Source organism: Tenrec ecaudatus, chromosome 1, assembly GCF_050624435.1.
Source record: "Tenrec ecaudatus isolate mTenEca1 chromosome 1, mTenEca1.hap1, whole genome shotgun sequence".
NCBI classification, from domain to species: Eukaryota; Metazoa; Chordata; class Mammalia; order Afrosoricida; family Tenrecidae; genus Tenrec; species Tenrec ecaudatus.
In genome coordinates this window covers 168,497,132-168,516,751 of record NC_134530.1, presented here as the reverse complement: position 1 = coordinate 168,516,751, position 19,620 = coordinate 168,497,132, and the positions used below count along the sequence as shown (strand labels likewise).

Sequence of the window (19,620 nt, the reverse complement as noted above, 5' to 3'; positions counted from 1 at the left end):
GGATTGTGTGTTATTTCAATTTCTAGTTGCTTTATGTATTGCCATATAATTTTCTTTAGAGTATGTATGTATTTATAAGTCCCTCAACAATGTACACGAGTTTCATTCCCTCTCCAGCATTTGTTGTTTTCTGTTTGTTTGTTTTAATTGGGCTAACATTGTGTGTGTGAGGTGGTATCACATTGTGGTTTTAATTTGCTTCTCCTGGATGACTAGTTATTGTAAATATTTTTCCATATGTTTGTTAGCCATTTGTACTTCATTTTTGGTGAACTATCTGTTCATGTCTTTCTCCCACTTCTTAATTGGGTCATTTTAAATTTTTTTGTTGAGCTGTTGTAGAGTTCTGTAGATTTTGTTAATTTGATCCTTGTTCAATGTGTCATGGGTAAAAAAATTTTTCCAAAACTGAGGCTCTCATTTTATTCTTTTGATTTGCATAAGGAATGTAATTTCAGCCTGTCCCGGTCATTTATTTCATCTTCTACTCTGTGTGTTTCCTTTATTCTACTCGGTAGTCTATGTATGCCCAGCATTAGGACTCTAAGTTTGTTCATCTTTCTCATTGATGACCTTGATATCTTTTGGGTGTATATTTAGGTCTTTAATACATCTTGAGTTCATTTTTGTGCATCTACTACATGTACAAATCCAGTTTGTCCAACACCATTTGTTGAAGAGGCTCTCTTTATCCCATTTAATATTTCTAGGTCCTTTTTGTAAGATCAGTTGCCTATAGGCCAATCCATTTATGTCTAGGCTTTCTATTCATTTGTTTCTATGTTTCTCATATATCTTTAGTTGTACCAGTACCATGCTGTTTTGACCACTGTGGTTGTGTAGAAGGTTTTTAGATCAGGTAGTGTGAGGCTTCCTACTTGGTTCTTCTTTTTAAAAAGTATTTGCTTACCTTGTCTTCTGCCTATCCATATGAAATTGGTAATTAGTTTTTTCACTTATTTAAAGAATATGATTTCTATTTGCATGGGTATTGCATGGCATCTGTAGATGGTTTTAGATAGTGTTGACATTTCTACAATATTCCATCTACTTATCCATGAGCACAGGATATTCTTCCATTTATGTAGGTCCTTTTTTTGGGGTTTCTTGTAGTAATGTTCTGTATTTTTGCATGTGTAGGTCTTTTGTTTCTTTAGTTAGGCTTATTCATAAGTATTTCATTTTTCAGGGTTATTGTAAAGGATATTGTTTCTTAATGTCTTTTCCGTAGGTCTCTTTGCTGGTATACAAGAATGCAATTGATCTAGTTGTTAGTTTTGTATCTGTTGAACATCATGTTTGCTGTTGGTTTTTCATATATGGTTTTTATTATCTTGAAAAATTTTTCTTGTATTACTATTTTGTTGAGTGCTTTAGTCAAAAAATGGGTATTAGATATTGTCAAATGCCTTTTTTGTATCTACTAATGTGATCATGTGGTTTTTACTCTTTGCCTTGTTTATGTGGTGGATTACATTGTATGTTTTTGAATATTGATCTATCCCAGAATGCCTGAAATGAATCCATTTGGTCATAGTGAATTGTTTTTTTTATTATATGATGTTGGATTCTATTGACTAGAATTTCATTGAGGATTTTTGTGTATGTGTCAAAAAGGGATGTTGGTCTATATCTTTCTATCTTTATGAGGCCTTTGCCTGGTTTGGATATGAGTATTATACTGACTTCAGAGACAGTGTGGGTGTTTGTGTCCTCTTCACTGTTCTGGAGTAGTTTGTGTTCTATTCTCTTAATATTTGGTAGAATTGCCCTGTGAAACCATCTGGGTTTTTCTTGGTTTGAAGTTTCTTAATGATCTGCTCGATATTTTTCTTTTGTTATGAATCTGTTGAGTTTTTAAATATCTGTTTGCATTATTTTGAGTGGGTGATATATTTCTAGACATCTGTGCATTTCTTCTAGATTGTCAAATTTGTTATAATGCAGTTTTTGTAGTAGTGTTATTCTTTTTAATTTATTTGTATCTGTCTTAATGTCACGCTTCTCATTTCTTATTCTGGGTATTTGCATTATTTTCGTTTTTCTTTTGTTAAGTTGCCAGTGATCTGTCAACTTTGTTAATCCTTTCAAAGAACCCGTTTCTTATCTTTTTTTCTTCCCTTTTTCTGGTTTTTATTTTCTGTATTGTGTATATCTGCTTTGATCCTTATGATTTCTTTCCATCTTTTAATGGAGGGTTTATGTTGCTGTCCTTGTTCCAGTTCTTGAAGGTGTTGTATTAAGGCATTGCTTAGATGTCTCCTCTTTTTCCATGTGGGTGTTGATTCCTTTGTTGGCTGCTTTTGCTCTATCCAAAAGATTTTATATGCTGTGTTATCGTTCTGGTTTGTCTCAAGGATTTTTAAAATTTTCTTCCTTTAGTACCCCATCATTTTTAGTACTATGTTGTTCATTCTCCTTGTGTGTGTCTTTACATTTCTATTCCTTTTGTTGTTGATTTCTCATTTTATAGCATTGTGGTCTGAGAAGAGAAGTTATAGGACCTCAGTTTTTTCTTCTTCAATTTGTTGGGCCATGCTTTGTGGCCTTATATATGATCCATTCTTGAAAACATTCCATGAGTTGTGGAGAAGAATGTATATCATGTTTTTGTTTGATGGAGAGTTCTGTATATGTCTAAGAGATCAATTTGTTGATTGCGTTGAGCTTTTTTGTGTCTTTACTGAGTTATTTTCTTGATATTCTGTCTCTCCTTACGAGTGACACACTCAAATCTCCTGTTATAATTCTCTCTCTCTCTCTCTCTCTCTCTCTCTCTCTCTCTCTCTCTATATATATATATATATATATATATATATATATATATATATATATATATATATATATATCCTTTTTTAAAGTTTGTGAGGACTTGATTGATGTATTTTGGGGGTCTTTCCATATATATTTATTAACATTATGTCTTCTTGGGCTATTGTTCCCTAGATTATTATATAGTGTCCATTCTTGCCTCTTATTGCCTTGTTGGCCTTGAAGTCTATTTGCACAGATATTAATATTGCTACCCCTGCTTTCTTTTGGTTGCTGTTTCCTTGGTATGCTTTTGTCAAGCCTCTGATATTTGGTCTGTTCCTGTGTTTCTGAGGTTTTTTTCTTATAGGCAGCATATTGATGGATTTTGCTTTCTTAGATATCCTGTGCTCTCTGTCTTTTTACTGGTGCATTTAGTCCATTAACATTGATTGAGATTATTGATATATATCTATATATATATCCATACACACATACACTTGTTACTGTCATTTTGCTTTATATTTGCCTATGTTGTGTCTGGCTGTGTAACATGTGCTTATTTTCTTTGTCTTTTATTAATTTATTGTTTTGGATATTGTTCTGTGGGTGTTACTTTTTGTGATAAATTGTCTTGTATGTTGGTTTCTTGTTGCATATTGATTTGGTGCGGCAGACCTTCATTGAGTATTTTTTGTAGCGATTATCTTGGTTTTTTGAATTCTTCTACTGTCTCCTTGTCATGGAATACTTTACTTTCTCCATCATACTTGAATGATATTTTTGCTATGTACAAGGTTCTAGGATGACAGCTTTTTCCCTTCCAGACTCTGTATACGTCACTTCATTGTCTTCTTGCCTGTATGTTTTCTGCTGAGAAATCAGAAGTTATTTTAATTGCTGACCCTTTGTACATAATTGTCCTTTCCCCCGCCCCCTGACTGCTCTTAGAATATTTTTCCTTCATTGATGCTAGATATCTTGACTGCAATATGCCAGGGAGTTCTTCTTTTGCGAACTCTACCAATTGGGGTTCTTTTGGCTTCCTGAATAATTTTCTTTTCATTCTTTAAGCATTGGGGAAAGTTTTCTTGCAGGAGTTCTTGGAATACTTTCTGTGTGGATTATTTTTTGTTTGTTTACTTTTCATCTGGAATCCTGATAATATGCAGGTGTTTCTCTTAATTGTGTCCCACATTCTTCTCAAGCTTTTCTCAGTCTCTTTTGCAGTTTGTTGTTGTTGTTATTTGTTCTTTTATATTGGAGTCTATAGATTTGTCTTCAAGCTCAATCATTTGAGTTTCAATCGTTCTCTCTTTTTTAATTGGGATTTATTACGTATATCATATCATTCCACATTTCAATCACATAAAGTAGAATATTACATTGCTACCAAAATCAATTTCCAAACAATCTTTTTTCTACATGGGCTCCTTGACACTGTCTCCCTTTTACCCCCCCACCACCTTTGTCCCCTCCTTCTTCTGAACCCCTTATTCGATTTGCTGTCCCAGTAAGTTCATCCATCCTGATTTCATGTAGTGAAAAGTGGAAAAGCATCTAGCACAGCTTCAAGAGGGTGGCCTCCAATGACATAGCACCTCGGAGATACACTCCAATATGAACAACAACAAAAATACTGACAATTTTGGAAACCAGATCAATTCCAACCTGCATCACAGGGTGCATCTACTGACAACATTTTAAGGCTTCATGCCAGATGTATGCCTTTGATCTTCTGTACAGATATCTCCCAAGCACTCTGTTTACCAGTGTGTTAGACCAGGTTGACTAGAGAAACAAATCTAGGGACATTCATATATATATATATGAAAGAGCTTTATATGGAAGAGTAATTGTTTATTGAGAAAACATTCCAACCACATCCAGATCAAGTCCATAAGACTGATATTAGCACATAACTTTGATACTAGACCATAATTCCCACTTCAGACTCACACACACAGTCACATGCCATGATGTAAAATGCAGGGAGATCACAGGCTGATGAGTACAAAGTCTTGTGGTGGTGGATTCATCTCTGTGCTGGCGTGGGTCTCCATGGGGCTCCTCCAGCTCTCTGAGTGACTCCTGAAAAGCAAGGTGAAGCAGCGCTCAGCAACTCTCCCTAAGCTTGTCAATCAGAAGACCAAGACTCAGAGAAAGAATGAATGGCCCACTCTTCTGATGCCAGATTCAAGAGAGAGGAAGTTCCCAGAATCCTCATGAGAAGACCATGCTCCAAGGAGGCATCATCAGGTTGTGACCTGACTGACAGTCTAGACTCCACCCCTAAAGTTATTTATCTAGTTGACATGAAAATAAGTACCTACCACACACAGCCACTCTCCTTCCGTCCCTCAATTTTAGATAGGAGGAGGTCTTCAGAGTCTTATTTCCTGTGTCGTTCTACAAATGAATCATAGGCTCCCATTGTCATGCATTGCTTTCTGCCTACCAGATACTCACAATTGAGGATTTGGTACTAATTTCTCCTTCAGCTTCAGATTATATAGATCCCAATCCTTCAGTGACTGGTGATGGTATGCTTCTTCCATGTGGATTTAGTTGGCATCCCTACAATTCTGTTTTTCTGATCTTCTATATTATTATGTAACTCTGTTGTTGTAGTGTTTAACTTCTGTTTCACATTGGAGTTTTTCTTGTGAGGCATATAGTGAAGGTTCTAGCTTTTCAAATTTTTTTTACTTTTCCTCTCAGACTTTTTCTTCATTTGTTATGAGCGCAATAATCATTCATGTAACTCATTTTTCTTGTAATTCCATGGCATGCTCAATTTCAGGCATTTCGTTTTAATCTTGTTGGTGTTCAGTTATTTGTGTCTGTTTCTCTTGTTTCGTGGTGTGAACTGATATCTTCTTCTAATACCTGCTAATGGACAAGGTGTATGTTATCTGCTAACAAAAGAAGTTAAAAATAAATGTACTTTCTGATTGTCTTAAGATGAGAGCTGGGCAGAGCTGTACTTCAGCCAAGCCTATTTGTGCTTATATCTGCCCCAGGTGGGCCTGCAGAGTTTTGTCTCTGCAGCTTATCCGGCCAGCCACCCTAGCTAGTTCTGGGACAGAGAAAAATTGTATAGAACAGTTGGAATCTATACTCCACTGGTTTGTGCCAAGGGCCGATGTTAAATGGGTGTCTATGGCAAACGTGGATGCTCTTTTATTTAATAAATTTGTCTCCACTTATCTTCCTGCTGAGAATCTTGTAGTCTGGAAGTATAGGATATCCCTCCTGATGGCGCCTCTGTGCTGATCTCTACACAGTCCCTTCCATGTGTGCTCCAACTCACTACCATATTTTCTTCTTATTGATTGGTTTAAATTCCTCTTATAATTTTTGTTATTATCCTATGAACATGCTTCACTGACTCTATTTCTCCATGGGTGGTGACCGGAACTAGGTCTTATATTGAAACCAACATCATATAAGCAAAGTGAAATGATATTTTCCCTAGTGATCAGAATACCTTACATTTTCACAGAACACTCTATTTGTAACAGTGTTGTCTTAATTAATATTTTCTATTTTATTTCTAATATCTACTGGGTTCTAATATCCATTATAATGAATACACAGAACTCAGACAAAATTCATGATTAAAGGGTTTATTAAAGAAGTTGTAATGCCCATAAGAGATACTCAGGATAGTTGTTTATCAAGATATGTCACAAAATTCTTTCAAGTATGCTAATAAAGGCCCAAAGGGGAATTCCACTCTGGAAATGAAGTTTAGAAACTTCAATCTAACCGCATTTAGCTCAAGCGCTGTAGGACAGCAAAGTCAACTCCTTGAATTAAATGCCTAAGGAACTACTCCAGGAAACCTCAACCTGAAGGCACTCAGCTCCACTTTTGTGGGTCAGCAAGCTCAGTTCCCCCAATTAAGTGCCCAGAGGCACCCCACTCCACTAGGCAGCCTCCTTCACAAAAGCACTCAGTTTTGCTTGTTCCATGGGTTGAGAAGTCCATCACTCTCTTCCATGCTGTGGATCCTGGTCGTGATGCTGCTTCTCTGATGGTACAGCTGTCTTTTAGGCCCAGGAGTTTCACTCCGCAGGAACCTGAGGTCCAGATGACGTGTTTCACTGCTAGCTTTTGCTGGTAATGAGATACCTCCTGCTTCTCAGAGGGTTCACTCTTTACAAATCAGGATGGCACCCCAGGGATTCCTGTTCACAATTACTCGCAGGTGAATCCTAGCAGTATCTTCCCCAACCTTCTTACCAGAGCCATGCAAGACAAAATCGTTGGGTAGGAGTTAAATAAATTGACTAGAAGAGTAACATTAAATAATCCACTAACCCTGTGTACAGTTTTGGATAGCTGGTGACTCCTTTGCTAAGGAGAATGAGATTGGACCTTTATCCTATGTAAACATCCTAAGTAAATTCTTGTTAGGTAAAGAATTAGTTGAAATGGGAAGTGGAATATGAGGCTTAGGAAAAGAGTGAGCATCAATTGTTTCCTACCCAAATCCAAACTCTGGCTCAAAATTAAGGACTAAAATGGAAGTACAGTTCCTTCAGGTTTTCCCTCAGTTGTACCCACTAACATGTTCATTGATTCAGAGACGTTCTATAGCAGAAGGGATTTTAATAATATTAATTACTCTAATGTCACTATTACTATTGGAGCCATTTATTAAACATGGACCATATAGTCATCTCTTACTGAAACTCAGAAATGTTATAAGAGCCAATATATGTTAGACCAAGGATATAAATACAGGTCTGATTGATTCTAAATTATCTTCTTATATATTTTCCTAAAACTTCATTTTTTCTGATGGATATCACAAAGTTTAGATAGCGCTTTCCTTTTCTGCTTCTGATTTATACTTCAACTGGTTCCATCTCATACCTTCTTAAATCCAATTCCCAGCTCTCACTGTTATGATATTTCCTCCAAATCCCAGGAATCTCATAATTATACCATCTGCAGGGGCTTATAGAAGTTTCACTGCTCTGCCTAGTTTGTCATCACTTCTGGTTCCTTATGGTGAGAAGAGATTCACCACAGGTGCACCACGGTTCTAATCTTTGCTGGAGAGTCATATGGATGGCTTCTTCATTGTTCTATCAACTTATTTTAAATTTGAATCAATATTATTTACATTGAAGTATAGCTACAAATTCCTGAGCAATTATTATGTGCCAACCACTTCATTGATCCTGTGACCTAGATTTTACTGATGAGGATACCAAGTTTTACAGAAAAGTTTAAAACTAATCCCAAATCAGAACTATTCCAAGTGGCAAAGCTGGAATGCTGACCTAATATGGTTCCACACCATACTCCATAGATCATACCAATTCTTGAGCTTAGAAAAGCAAGGCTGTGTTTTGTTGTGCTCAATCATTAGGTGTGCTTTAATATTTGCCTATTTGGAAAAGCAAGTTTTGTCAAAAGTCTTTTATTGTACACCTGTTTCACACATTTAATAATCAAATAGTTTTGTACTATTTGGAGCATGTTGTGTTGTAAATACAAATGAAAATAATCTCATATTACTCATATTAAAACAGTACTTTTTTGGAAACACCAAAGCAGGGATGTGGAATGAACATAAGTGATTATAAGAAATATATCAAATTTGTTTACTATACTATGCCCAGATATGAACACAATACCAGGCACGAAGTAAGCATTTAACAAATGCTTGTCAGGTAAATATAAAAGCGGGGATTATTTCCTTAACCCTTACTGGGGAAGATTTGAAATAATAGCAGCTAATTTTATTTTCCTTTAAGACAATTTTTACATTTTACTGCTCTATTTACTAAGAGTGCATTATTGTTCAACATTTTAATGTATCACTCTATTTGTTGGTAGCTACAATATTCGCTATTGTGAAGGAAGAAGTCATATATAGGGACAGAGTGATTTTTATTTTTATTATTTCTAATTTTTCTATTCCCAGGCAGAAACTCTGCTGGCCATGAAAGACCAAGCCAGGGATTTGGCTTCAGCGGGCAACCTGCTCAAGAAACATCAGCTTTTGGAAACAGAGATGTTGGCCCGACAGGTAAGTAGCATGAATTCCCACCCACTGGCCAAATGGAAGTTCTGCCTCCTGTCCCAGAAACCATTTGAGAGCACAGCCTTGTAAAAGCAATCTTAGTGTTCGCTGTCAGCAGATATCCTAACAGCATCAAATCCATTGCTTTTGAGAGCGCCATGGTAGCTGTCACTATTAACCAATCACCATTAAGCTCTAGATTGTAAGACTCCAGAGGTGATCCCCACGATTATTATCTGCTTATCTTTTCATTATTATTATTAATGCAAGTGTGCAAATGCACTATTTTCCAAATATTTTCCATTTACCATGTCATTATTTTTAAAAGCTTATTTTGCCGAACTTAATAGATAAAAATGAAATCAGGTGGAGACGTGCGAAGTTGCAAAGTATGGATAAAACTCTATACCTTCTGAACATTTCGTGAAGGGGGCCAGTGGAGCCCTGACAGGAATCAGGAATTGATGATGACAGACTTTGAATTCACTCTGGAGAGTTTTAATGTTACCCATCTTTCTCGATGATACATCCGTACCATCAAATGGAAGGAAGGAAAGGAGTCAAACGTTTATTAAGTGCACAGCTTCAGGACTCGGCCTGTGTCCGCTGTGCTATCACAGGATAATAAGATTAAAAGAGAATAGATGAAAAATCAAAAAAAGGTCTTGGCACAGAGTAAATTCTGACTTATAGTGACCCTACTGAATGAAGCAGAACATCTTTATTCATAGGTTTTCAATACTATAAATCTTTATGGGAGAAGCCAGCCTCACTTTACTTCCATGGGGAATCCTAGATATAGGAAAGGCTGTAAAATTCCTGGGTATGTTGTATGACCAGTCAAAATCATTTATTTTATTATGCTATCTATTGCTACAAAATTCGTTGCTATGAAGGATGAACATCATATGTGTGGAAAGTACTTGTTTATTGAGATGTTATTGTCTATTAGTACGGTTGAAAACATCAGGAGAAAGAACAAGATACCAAAAGTCAAATATGAAATTTAAGTAAAAAGTCATATGGTCCTTACTACTCTATGGTTTACCCATTATCCAACCTGAGTTAGAGTACACCATGAAATTTACTATCTTCAAAAGCAATCTATTTGTCTTAGTCTTTGAATTTAAAGCAGATATAACCAAAAGTTTACTTACTGTGACTCTGTGTTCACGGAGTACACCGGATATGTTTTTAGGATGCACTCAAGGACCTGAATGAGTTGGCTGCCGATCTGCTCTCCAGTGGCACTTTCAACGTGGACCAGATTGTGGAAAAAAGGGATAATGTCAATGAACGTTTCCTGAATGTCCAGGATTTGGCTTCTGCACACCATGAAAAACTGAAAGAGACCTATGCCTTGTTCCAGTTCTTCCAGGACCTAGATGATGAGGAATCTTGGATAGAGTATGTACTGTCAACTCAAAGGAGGAGGAAAATCCCAAACAGTAGATAGTTCATCCAATTTGTTTTTATTTAATGCTAGAATCAAATATGTGATTGTTTCTTGCAGCTGTTTTTACTTTTTAATAATGTTTGCTTCTGTCTAAAATTCACATGGTTTCATTTTTCTCAAATGTCTTTATTGGGTGTGGATAGAGAGAGATAAGCATAGAGGGAGTAGAGAATAGCTCACATGGATGCTGGGAAAAAGTGAAAAGGCTATATATATATATATTTGTTCTAGATTCCAAACCATGTATTGCTCAGGAGACTGCTGGTCACTTACATAATCTATCCAGCTGTCACAATGCTGTCAGTAGCCAATATGTCTTATACAACTGAATTGGATAGAGAACATTACATAGTTTCTGTCCTGCTTTCATTGTCAGTTCTCTCTCTTTTAGTAAATAATATTATCTGGAAAATTTTGACAAGCAAAAATCTTTTTCCTACTTCACATTTAATCTGCCTCACTGTGTTCCTCTCCAGCAAACTTACTAGTTCTTACTAGTGACCAATGAAGTAAAGGGGAGCACTGTACATAGAGATTTTTCCTCTAACAGTTATCTCTACTTTTAGGGCAATAAGTAGGACATTCCTAAATAAATTTAGAAACAGTAAAATAAGATAATCTTGTATATGTAGTTTCTTAATGTTCCTCATGATGATTTTCCTACTTTCTATACTCTGAACCATGCTAACTTTCATCACTCTTATCAAGTCAACCTGTGACATTGCTTCTTCTGAAGTATATTATGTAGGATGGCATTTCTGTGAAAATGGTAGAGAACAGAATGCAACATTAACTTGCAATGGCATAACTCAGAGATAGTGGCATAAGCCAGATAACAGCAAGTAACATTAACTTGCAATGGCATGTCATAAACATCATGTAACATATGGCATAATTCATAATAAATATCAATTACAGTCAGACAGTAACTGATACTTATTATTAATTTGTTGTTGTTTATCATAGCAGAATTTACCACCTCCCTAGTTCCAACCACACACACATATATACATGTCCGAAAACCATTGTTCTAGGATGACAGCTTTCTTTTCTTACTTTTTCCCAGGGAGAAATTGGTACGAGTGAGTTCTCAAGACTATGGAAGAGATTTACAAGGTGTTCAGAACTTATTGAAGAAGCACAAACGTCTAGAGGGAGAACTGGTGGCACATGAGCCTGCCATCCAGGTAGGAATCCTAGAATAGCTGAGCTCGAGAGACAGAGATCAATTAGAGCTACTCACTCATGATATGTATAAGTATAATGGGACGCATGATGTGTATAAGTATAATGTATAAGTATAATAGTCACTCATGATATGTATAAGTATGATATGTGAAGGTTGTGTAGGTCACATAGTTAGACATTGAATTTACACATGTTCTTGTCTCCTATTAATAAAAGAATTTTGTACAACAAGCCATGATCTAACCCATGAGAGTAACACATGCAACACTCCTGGTACAGTAATTGACAATTAAGATAGAGATTGGGACATGTGGGAAAGTTGTTCTTGAGCATATGACAAACTTTGATTGGCAGCAGTGTCAACCTATGATCCTGATAATCCACAAAACAGTCCATAGAGAGTAATCTAGTACAGATGCTGAAATATTTATCAAAGTACCTAGATACATTTTAATTCTCTTGGGATTTTTCAGAGTATCTCCAGGTCACATATACTGTAAACATTATCTGGAAAGTAGGAGAGAACGATACTTTGTCAGGGGGCCACAGCTAAAAGGGAGAGATTGTTGGGTGATGATGAAACATAAGAGCTGGTTTCTTCAGAATGTGCTAGATATGGCAGAAAGACTCGGGGACAAGGCTGCTGTGGGACGCGAGGAGATCCAGGAACGACTGGCTCAATTTGTTGAACACTGGGAGAAACTGAAGGAGTTGGCAAAGACTCGGTGAGTGAGCGATAGGCATCTGGGCATGTCCTTCAAGTTTCCTGTAGAGTAGAGCTCTGGTAAGGTATTGGGGGTACATGTTGTTTTGCTAAGAACTCTTTTAGCAGTTCAAAACCACGAACTGTTCAGCAGAAGAAAGATGTCCATTCCTGCCCACAGGGGCAGTTCTACTTGGTCGTTTACTGTTGCTGTAGGTTGGTATTGATGCTATGGAAATGAATTTGAGTGTGTGATTACTTTGGTTTGAGATTAGATAATGGTAGGAAAGTGGTTATACTCCTATTTTTTCCAATTTTTTCTTATCCTTTATCTGACTTTACATCTATTCCTACCACGTTACAGAGGGCTTCGGTTGGAAGAGTCCCTAGAATATATGCAATTCATGGAGAATGCTGAGGAGGAGGAAGCATGGATTGGTGAAAAGGAAGCCTTGGTTGCCCGGGGGGATTCTGGGGACACATTGGCTGCTACTCAGGTCAGCAATAGTTTCAATCGATACGTTTTCTTTTCTTTAATTTGGGCCTTTTCTTAAATAGCCAATATTTTCACCGGTGAAACCTTAAACATTTTCATTGTGAGGAGAGAAATTTGGATAATTCTTCCAACTTCAAATGTCAAGTTCAAAATATGAATGTGACTTGTCTAAGGCCATAGGACTACTCAGGTGTGTAGGCAAAACTCAAATCATATTCTTATGATCTCATGAGTCAAAGTCATCATTGATAAAGATAGACATACTTTTCCTTACAGAGATGAATTTTCTCACCAGTTTCAATTATAGAGCCATCTCTGACTCATGGTAATTCCATGTGTGTCAGAGTGGAACTGTGCTTCATAAGATTTTGAATAGGGAGGCTAGGAGGGTAGGGTGGAAAGAGGGAACCGATTACAAAGATCTACATGTGACCTCCTCCCTGGGGGACTGACAACAGAAAAGTGGGTGAAGGGAGACATCGGAAAGGGAAAGATATGACAAAATAATAATTTATAAATTATCAAGGGCTCATGAGGGAGGGGGGAGCGGGGAGGGAGGGATAAAATGTTTTGAGAATGATGAGGGCAATGAATGTACAGATGTGCTTTAAACAATTGAGGTATGTATGGATTGTGATAAGAGTTGTATGAGCCCCTAATAAAATGATTTAAAAAGAAAAGATTTTGAATACCTAACTTTTCAGAGTTAGATTGCAAGCCATTCTTTCAAGATGCCTCTAAGTATTAAACATTTACACTTCCCATAAAGACCTGGATTCCTCCAGTCCTGATGTTATGCTGATTTGGAAAACTTCATCCAAAAATAGCCATTAAAATAAAATTTTAGGGGAAGGGGCTTTTAAATGGAGTCAAGCATATATAGATACCTTTTCAATACAAGATTGTGTTTCCTAATAAATGGACACATTTTATGTGATCTTAGATTAATAAGGATTTTGACAGCTTCTGAGACAATGATTGCAAAATGATGACACTTTAGGGACCAAGAGAGCTGTATTGAGTGGAGAGTTATCAAAAATTTTAGACAGATTTATTTTTATGTGTTGTATGACATAAAATAAAGGATTATTAGACTGTCAAAAGAAAATTTGAAATCTTAGGCACATAAAACTCAAACTACCAACTTCTTTCAGTTGGGGGCATTTTAAAGACATTAAATATTGATGTATGCATTCCTGTATTTAAGACTTTAAGTCAATATTCAAAATATTTTTATTAAAAAATAAACAAAAACGTGTTTTTGAGAACTGTAGGTTCATATGCAGTCATAAGAAATAATGCAGACAAATCCAGTGTACCCTTTCCTCAATTTCCCAATGGTAACATTATACAATTACTATAGTAGTATATTGCAACCAGGATAGAGATGTCAATAGTCAAGATATATGACATTTCCATCTTCATGGCCATGTCTCATGTCACTGTTTTATAGCCACTCTGAACTCTCTCCTGTCCCCATCCCTTCCTTAATTCCTGGCAACCATGTGTTTTCTCGAACAGAGTAATGCCATTTTAATAATGTCATTTTAATCTTTGTCATTTTGATAATGTTATATATGATGAAATCATATAGTATATAACTCTGGAGATCGACCTTTCTCTCTAAGCATAAGAATTCTCTTGAGGTTCCTTTAAGTTGTTGCAGGCCACACTCGTCCCTTTCTTTGGGTTGCTGAGTAGTTTTGAACTGTATGGATGCAATAAAGTGTTCACTATTAAAGGAATCTAGGAGCCCAGGTGGTGTTGGGGTTGCATGTCGGGCTATGATCCACATGGCTGGCAGTTTGAAACAACCAGCAGCTCTGTGGGAGAAAGACTGAAATTTCTACTCCAGTAAACAGTGAAAATCTTGATAACCCAGAGGGGGTCACTTTGAGTCGGCATTGACTCGATGGCAGTGAGTTTGTTTTTCCGGTTTGGGTTGTTTCCAGTTTTTGCCTATGAGTAAATCAGCTATAAAATACTCATGTGAACATGAGCTGTCATTTCTCTCTGACAAACGCCGAGGGCTCCAATTGTTGGGATATATTGTAATTGTAAGTTTCACTTTATAAAACAGATTTTTTAAAATCATAGCTTAAACTCTTTCAAATTGGCTGTACAATTTTATGATCTCCACAGCGATACATGAGCAATCCAGTTTCTCCACGTCTTTGCCAGCACTTGGTATTTTCATTTGATTTGGTCCTTTTTAGAAGTGTAGTGATATTTCATTGTGGTTGTGATGTGCATTTCTTCATAGGTAGTGGCATTTAACATATCGTCAATGCTTGTCATCTGTATATCCATTTCAATGAAATAGTTCTTCATGTTTTCTCCTATTTTCTAATTGGATTACTTGAGGGTGTCTGTTTTTTTAACTGCTGAGTTTGGACAGTTATTTATATGGTTTGTATTTTTTAATCAAGTCTCTAAACTCTGCTTAACTCCAGACTTCCTTCAATGTCTTTTTTTCATAAAATATAAAAAAGTACCTGTACATATTACATTTAAGCCCATTATCCATTTTGAATTGTTTTTGTAGAAGATGTATGTGGTACAGTATTTATTAGATTGAGTTCATGTTTTTGACTATGAATATCCAATCGCTCCATTGATTGAAAAAGCTGCCTTTCCTAATTGCTTTTTCACTTTTCTGCAGGTTATATGTAAAGTGAATCTTTTATAAATAGTACAATATTAGGTTGAATTCTTTTAACCTACTCTGTTACTCTCCCTATATTAACTGGTATATTTAGGCCATTTATGTTGAAAGTTTATTTTAAATGAAAAGTTTTAATATACAGCATGCAAATAGTAAAACTAATCTTATGAATCTTTATTAAGAGTAATCCTTACTAATTACCTAAAATATCTGTTCACCTAGTCCTTCCTTATTATCTTTTATAGAGAGTCAAAAGGAATTTCTGTCTTCTTGGAACCTTGTCCATATAGATTGGCTGACATCAGAATGGAGGTGTGATCACCTAATGTGCTTGTCAGAATGTTTTTCCAGTTTACCCTATCTTTTCTTTCTCCTTCATCACATGAAGAGAAATGAGGGTTTTTTGATACATGTTTTATTATGTTTAGAATTACAGCATACATATCTGACAACTTATGTAAGCTTTCAACTGTCTTTCAAACCCTTTTTGGCTTAAGATGGTATTATGGAGGATATTTCAAAACATACTTAAATGGAGAAAGCCATGTATTTATTCATGGAATTCTGTATGAGATAAGCAATGCCTGAACTTTCTGGGGTGCCAAGAAGAAGTCCAAGGAAAAAAATCATAAATAGAATGTGAAGATGTTAATGAGACTTCATTTAATGCATTAATATACATAAAATGTGGTTAAACCAAGCATCTCAATCTTCCATCTGTCCAATTTCCATGTATAGATTCTGCCTCAAGATGAAATATCATGAAGTCATAAAATATAATGTGAATCATCTTGTGCTAACAGGAGGAACCACCCTATTTTAATTTCTAAGAATATGATGTATCATAGATAGGTTTCTTTTAAAAAGTGATTTTATATGAGGTATATTAGTTAGAGATTATCTTTATGATCTGTATAAAGATAAAAGTTATCTTTCTTTAGCCTGGAATCCTATGAGATGCTCGAGGAAAAAAGGATAGAATATATTTCTGACATGAAGCAGGCGACAAAGCCAGCAGAGGTGGTGTGGTGCTGGGTCTAAGGACGGTTGAGTTATACTGGAGGACAGCACTAGGGGCTATGAAGGAACATTGGTCCTTGTCCCTCTATCTCACCTTTCTTTCTATTTCACCAGATACATAGGAATCATAGTTCCATAAAATAACCAGAAAGAAAAGATTTGAAGTGATATTAAAATAGAATACACTTAATACTAATTTTTTTCCAAATGAATGCTCAGGGATATATTCAAATCACACATAAATATATCTTCTCAACCAAAAGCCAGAAAGATATACCAAAATCCAGAAAGATATAAAGTCACATGGTGCACTAGCAACCGTGTCCCTTATATTCCTTTGGCTGTTTTTGGTAAGATGGCTCTGTTTGATCCAGGAAACATTTCATGGAATGCATTTAGTACAATTGTGCAGGAGGAAAAGCAGCTCTGGTGGCATTGTAGGTTGAGCATTGCGCTGTTAACTGCAAGGTCAGTGGTTCAAACCCATGCAGTGCAACCTTAGGAGAAAAAGAATGTTTGCTCCCATAAAGATTTACAGCCTCAGAAACCCTAAGAAGCAGTTCTGCTGTGTCCTCTAGGGTCCATATGAGCCAAACTTGACTCGATGGCAAGCAATAACAGCAACATCCAGTAGGAAGTGGATACTTTCTTCCAGTTTAGGTGAATTAGATCAGATGGAAGACCACAAAGGGAACAGGGCGTATGTGGGATAGATTGTCAGCCTGAAGCATTTGAGTTCTCACTGATTCTTTTGTTTTTTTACATTTTATTAGGGGCTCATACAACTCTTATCACTATCCATACATATACATACATGGATTGTATAAAGCACATCCATACATTCTTTTCCCTAATCATTTTCAGAGCATTTGCTCTCCACTTAAGCCTTGTGCATCAGGCCCTCTTTTTTTTTCTTTCTTTTCCCCTCCCTCCCCGCTTCCCCCTCCCCCCTCCCTCATGAGCTCTTGCTATTTTATAGATTGTTATTTTGTCATATCTTGCCCTAGAGTTTGCTAAAGAAGCATGAAGCGTTGCATAACGAATTCGCTGTCCATGAAACCCGAGCACAAAGTGTGTGTGCTCAAGGAGAGGACATTCTGAGTAAGGTGAGTCAATTCAGGGACTCAATGTCAACTTTTGTGCTTTTCAAAAAACGATCTAACTTTGTTACTATTTTCTACACTGTCTATTTTTAGTCAATAAATAACGATCTGCCAAGTTTTTTTCTAGACATTTTTACACTCCGGTTCTCTTCGGGGTGCTTTCTCACCTTTCTGAAATCCCTCAGCACCCCCAGATTGCTTGGAGGGATATGGTGCTTATAGAAATGTATCATTCGCTTTGGCTGCTGAGTACTGCTGGGATCTGAAGAAATTTCTTTGTTATCACGGAGGAAAAGGACAACACGGAAGGCTTTTTATAATTCGAGGCTTGTTCTTCTCTTTAAATTCTTGTTAATGCAAATCTTCATCGAACTAAGTGCTATGCAGAGAGAAAGTCATCGGTGTCAGCAGCCTACACCAAGAAGAATGTCCTCATTACACGACAGCCATGAGAATATTGTTCAGTTGCTGCAATAGAAAAAAAACGTTTAAGATATATATGGATAGTAGAATAGTTACACTCTTCAAAAGGAAAGTACTTATATTTGGACTGAGAGCTTTTTAACGATACTAAAGAAATTCCAGTTTCCGCTCCTGAAAACTAATCTGCCTTGCCGCTTCTCTCCTCCATGTTGGTGCTGCAGGAGGGAAGCCAGCAAAGGGAGAAGATCTCCGCCAAGATAGAGACCCTCCACGGAAAGACCCCTGTGCTGGCCAAGGCGATCGCTGCTTGGAAGCTGCAATTGGAGGACGATTACGCCTTTCAGCAGTTTAACTGGAAGGCTGATGTTGTAGAAGCTTGGATAGGTATGCTGCTCGAGCCCCTTCGTTTGGAAAAGTGCTGATAAATCCCATCTGTATAATTATGTTGGGGGGAGGGCTAGAGGCATTTCCTGTCTCACTTACAACACATGTTTACAAGTACACATATCGATATAGACACACATATGAACACATGCAACGAAACATGCTGATGAGGTGACTACTGGCTTTGCAGAGGAGCCATTTGGGGATTTGGGGGCTGCATGTGTGGGATACAGAAAGATAGAGCCAAGGGAAGATATTATAGGAATTAAACTTTGAGTCAGGTCTAATGTATAGATTCTCTGCAGACTTTCCTTTGTTCTATAAAATACTCATTTCTCTTGGCCTTAGCTCGGTTTCTCAGCTTTATCCTGCATAAACCTAGGAAAATAAGCCATTGGGTTTCTCTGTTCCCAGATTGTAGGAAACAGCCACACTGACTGTTGTGAGACTATAGTATAAAGATCTTTTTCCCTCATTATCATAAGGAGGCAGGCCAACTCTAGTTCTCCTCTCAGTGATTATGTTTGCCTTTTAGCGGAGAAAGAATCGAGCCTGAAGACCAACGGTCATACTGCAGATCTTGATGCCTTCCTGACTCTCCTGGCCAAGCAGGTGGGCAAGGGCTGCCTTCTGAGAGATGCTGGGGATTCCTAAGACTTATGTGACACAAAGTTTAGTTTTCTGGAATTATTCAATTTCTGAATTTTGTGATTTTACTGCCCATATGCTGTGTAATTGTTGTTATTATTAATTTGCTAGGTTCTTTCCTAACTCCTTGCCTCTCTCTTCTGTCTCCCTTCATATTCCTCCTCCCCTCTGTTCCCTGTCAAACATCAGGCTTTTAATACTTACAACCGGTTGTTAATATGTATAAACTACAACCAAACCAAACACGCTGCCATCAGGTAAATGCGGACACATAGTGACCCCTGTGGGTTCCAAGATTTTAACTGGTTACAGAAGGGGACCGCCTAGTCTTTCTCCCACAGAGCGGCCCATAGTTTCAGTCTGCCGAACACACAACTCACAGCCCAAATGGATGATTGGTCCAATACAGGCACTGTGCTAAAACTTTAACCAGAACTCCCTCAATCTTGATATCGACATTTCTACAGAAAATGCATTTGCATATCTGGGTTTATATATCTCTATATTTATTATATATAATTTATATATATACATCTTTAATTAACTGCTACTAATAAGAAAACAGAATGTAATCAGTAATATAAAAGAATTTTAGAAAGATATTTGCTGTGGGAAGGCTCTAATTTTACAGAATAATTTGGAAAATCATTAAGATCTAATCTTCCTTGATCATTAAATTTACATCCAGCCTCAAACCCAAATATAACATGTACAGCCACCTGAAACTCAACTATAAATCC

At 36.8% G+C, this 19,620-nt stretch overlaps 1 protein-coding gene across 2 annotated transcripts in view; it reads left to right on the top strand.

Moving 5' to 3' along the window:
* Positions 1-19,620, top strand: part of SPTA1 (spectrin alpha, erythrocytic 1) — an 87,174-nt gene that overhangs the window by 53,036 nt on the left and 14,518 nt on the right. The window contains exons 35-42 of one of the 2 annotated variants that reach the window (XM_075540415.1): positions 8,696-8,800; positions 9,993-10,201; positions 11,317-11,437; positions 12,042-12,163; positions 12,506-12,638; positions 17,330-17,428; positions 18,070-18,232; positions 18,768-18,844. In XM_075540415.1, the coding sequence (XP_075396530.1) occupies positions 8,696-8,800; positions 9,993-10,201; positions 11,317-11,437; positions 12,042-12,163; positions 12,506-12,638; positions 17,330-17,428; positions 18,070-18,232; positions 18,768-18,844 (1,029 nt within the window). Of the gene's footprint in view, positions 1-8,695; positions 8,801-9,992; positions 10,202-11,316; positions 11,438-12,041; positions 12,164-12,505; positions 12,639-17,329; positions 17,452-18,069; positions 18,233-18,767; positions 18,845-19,620 lie in introns of both variants that reach the window. The other variant, XM_075540414.1, reaches the window with a different exon arrangement.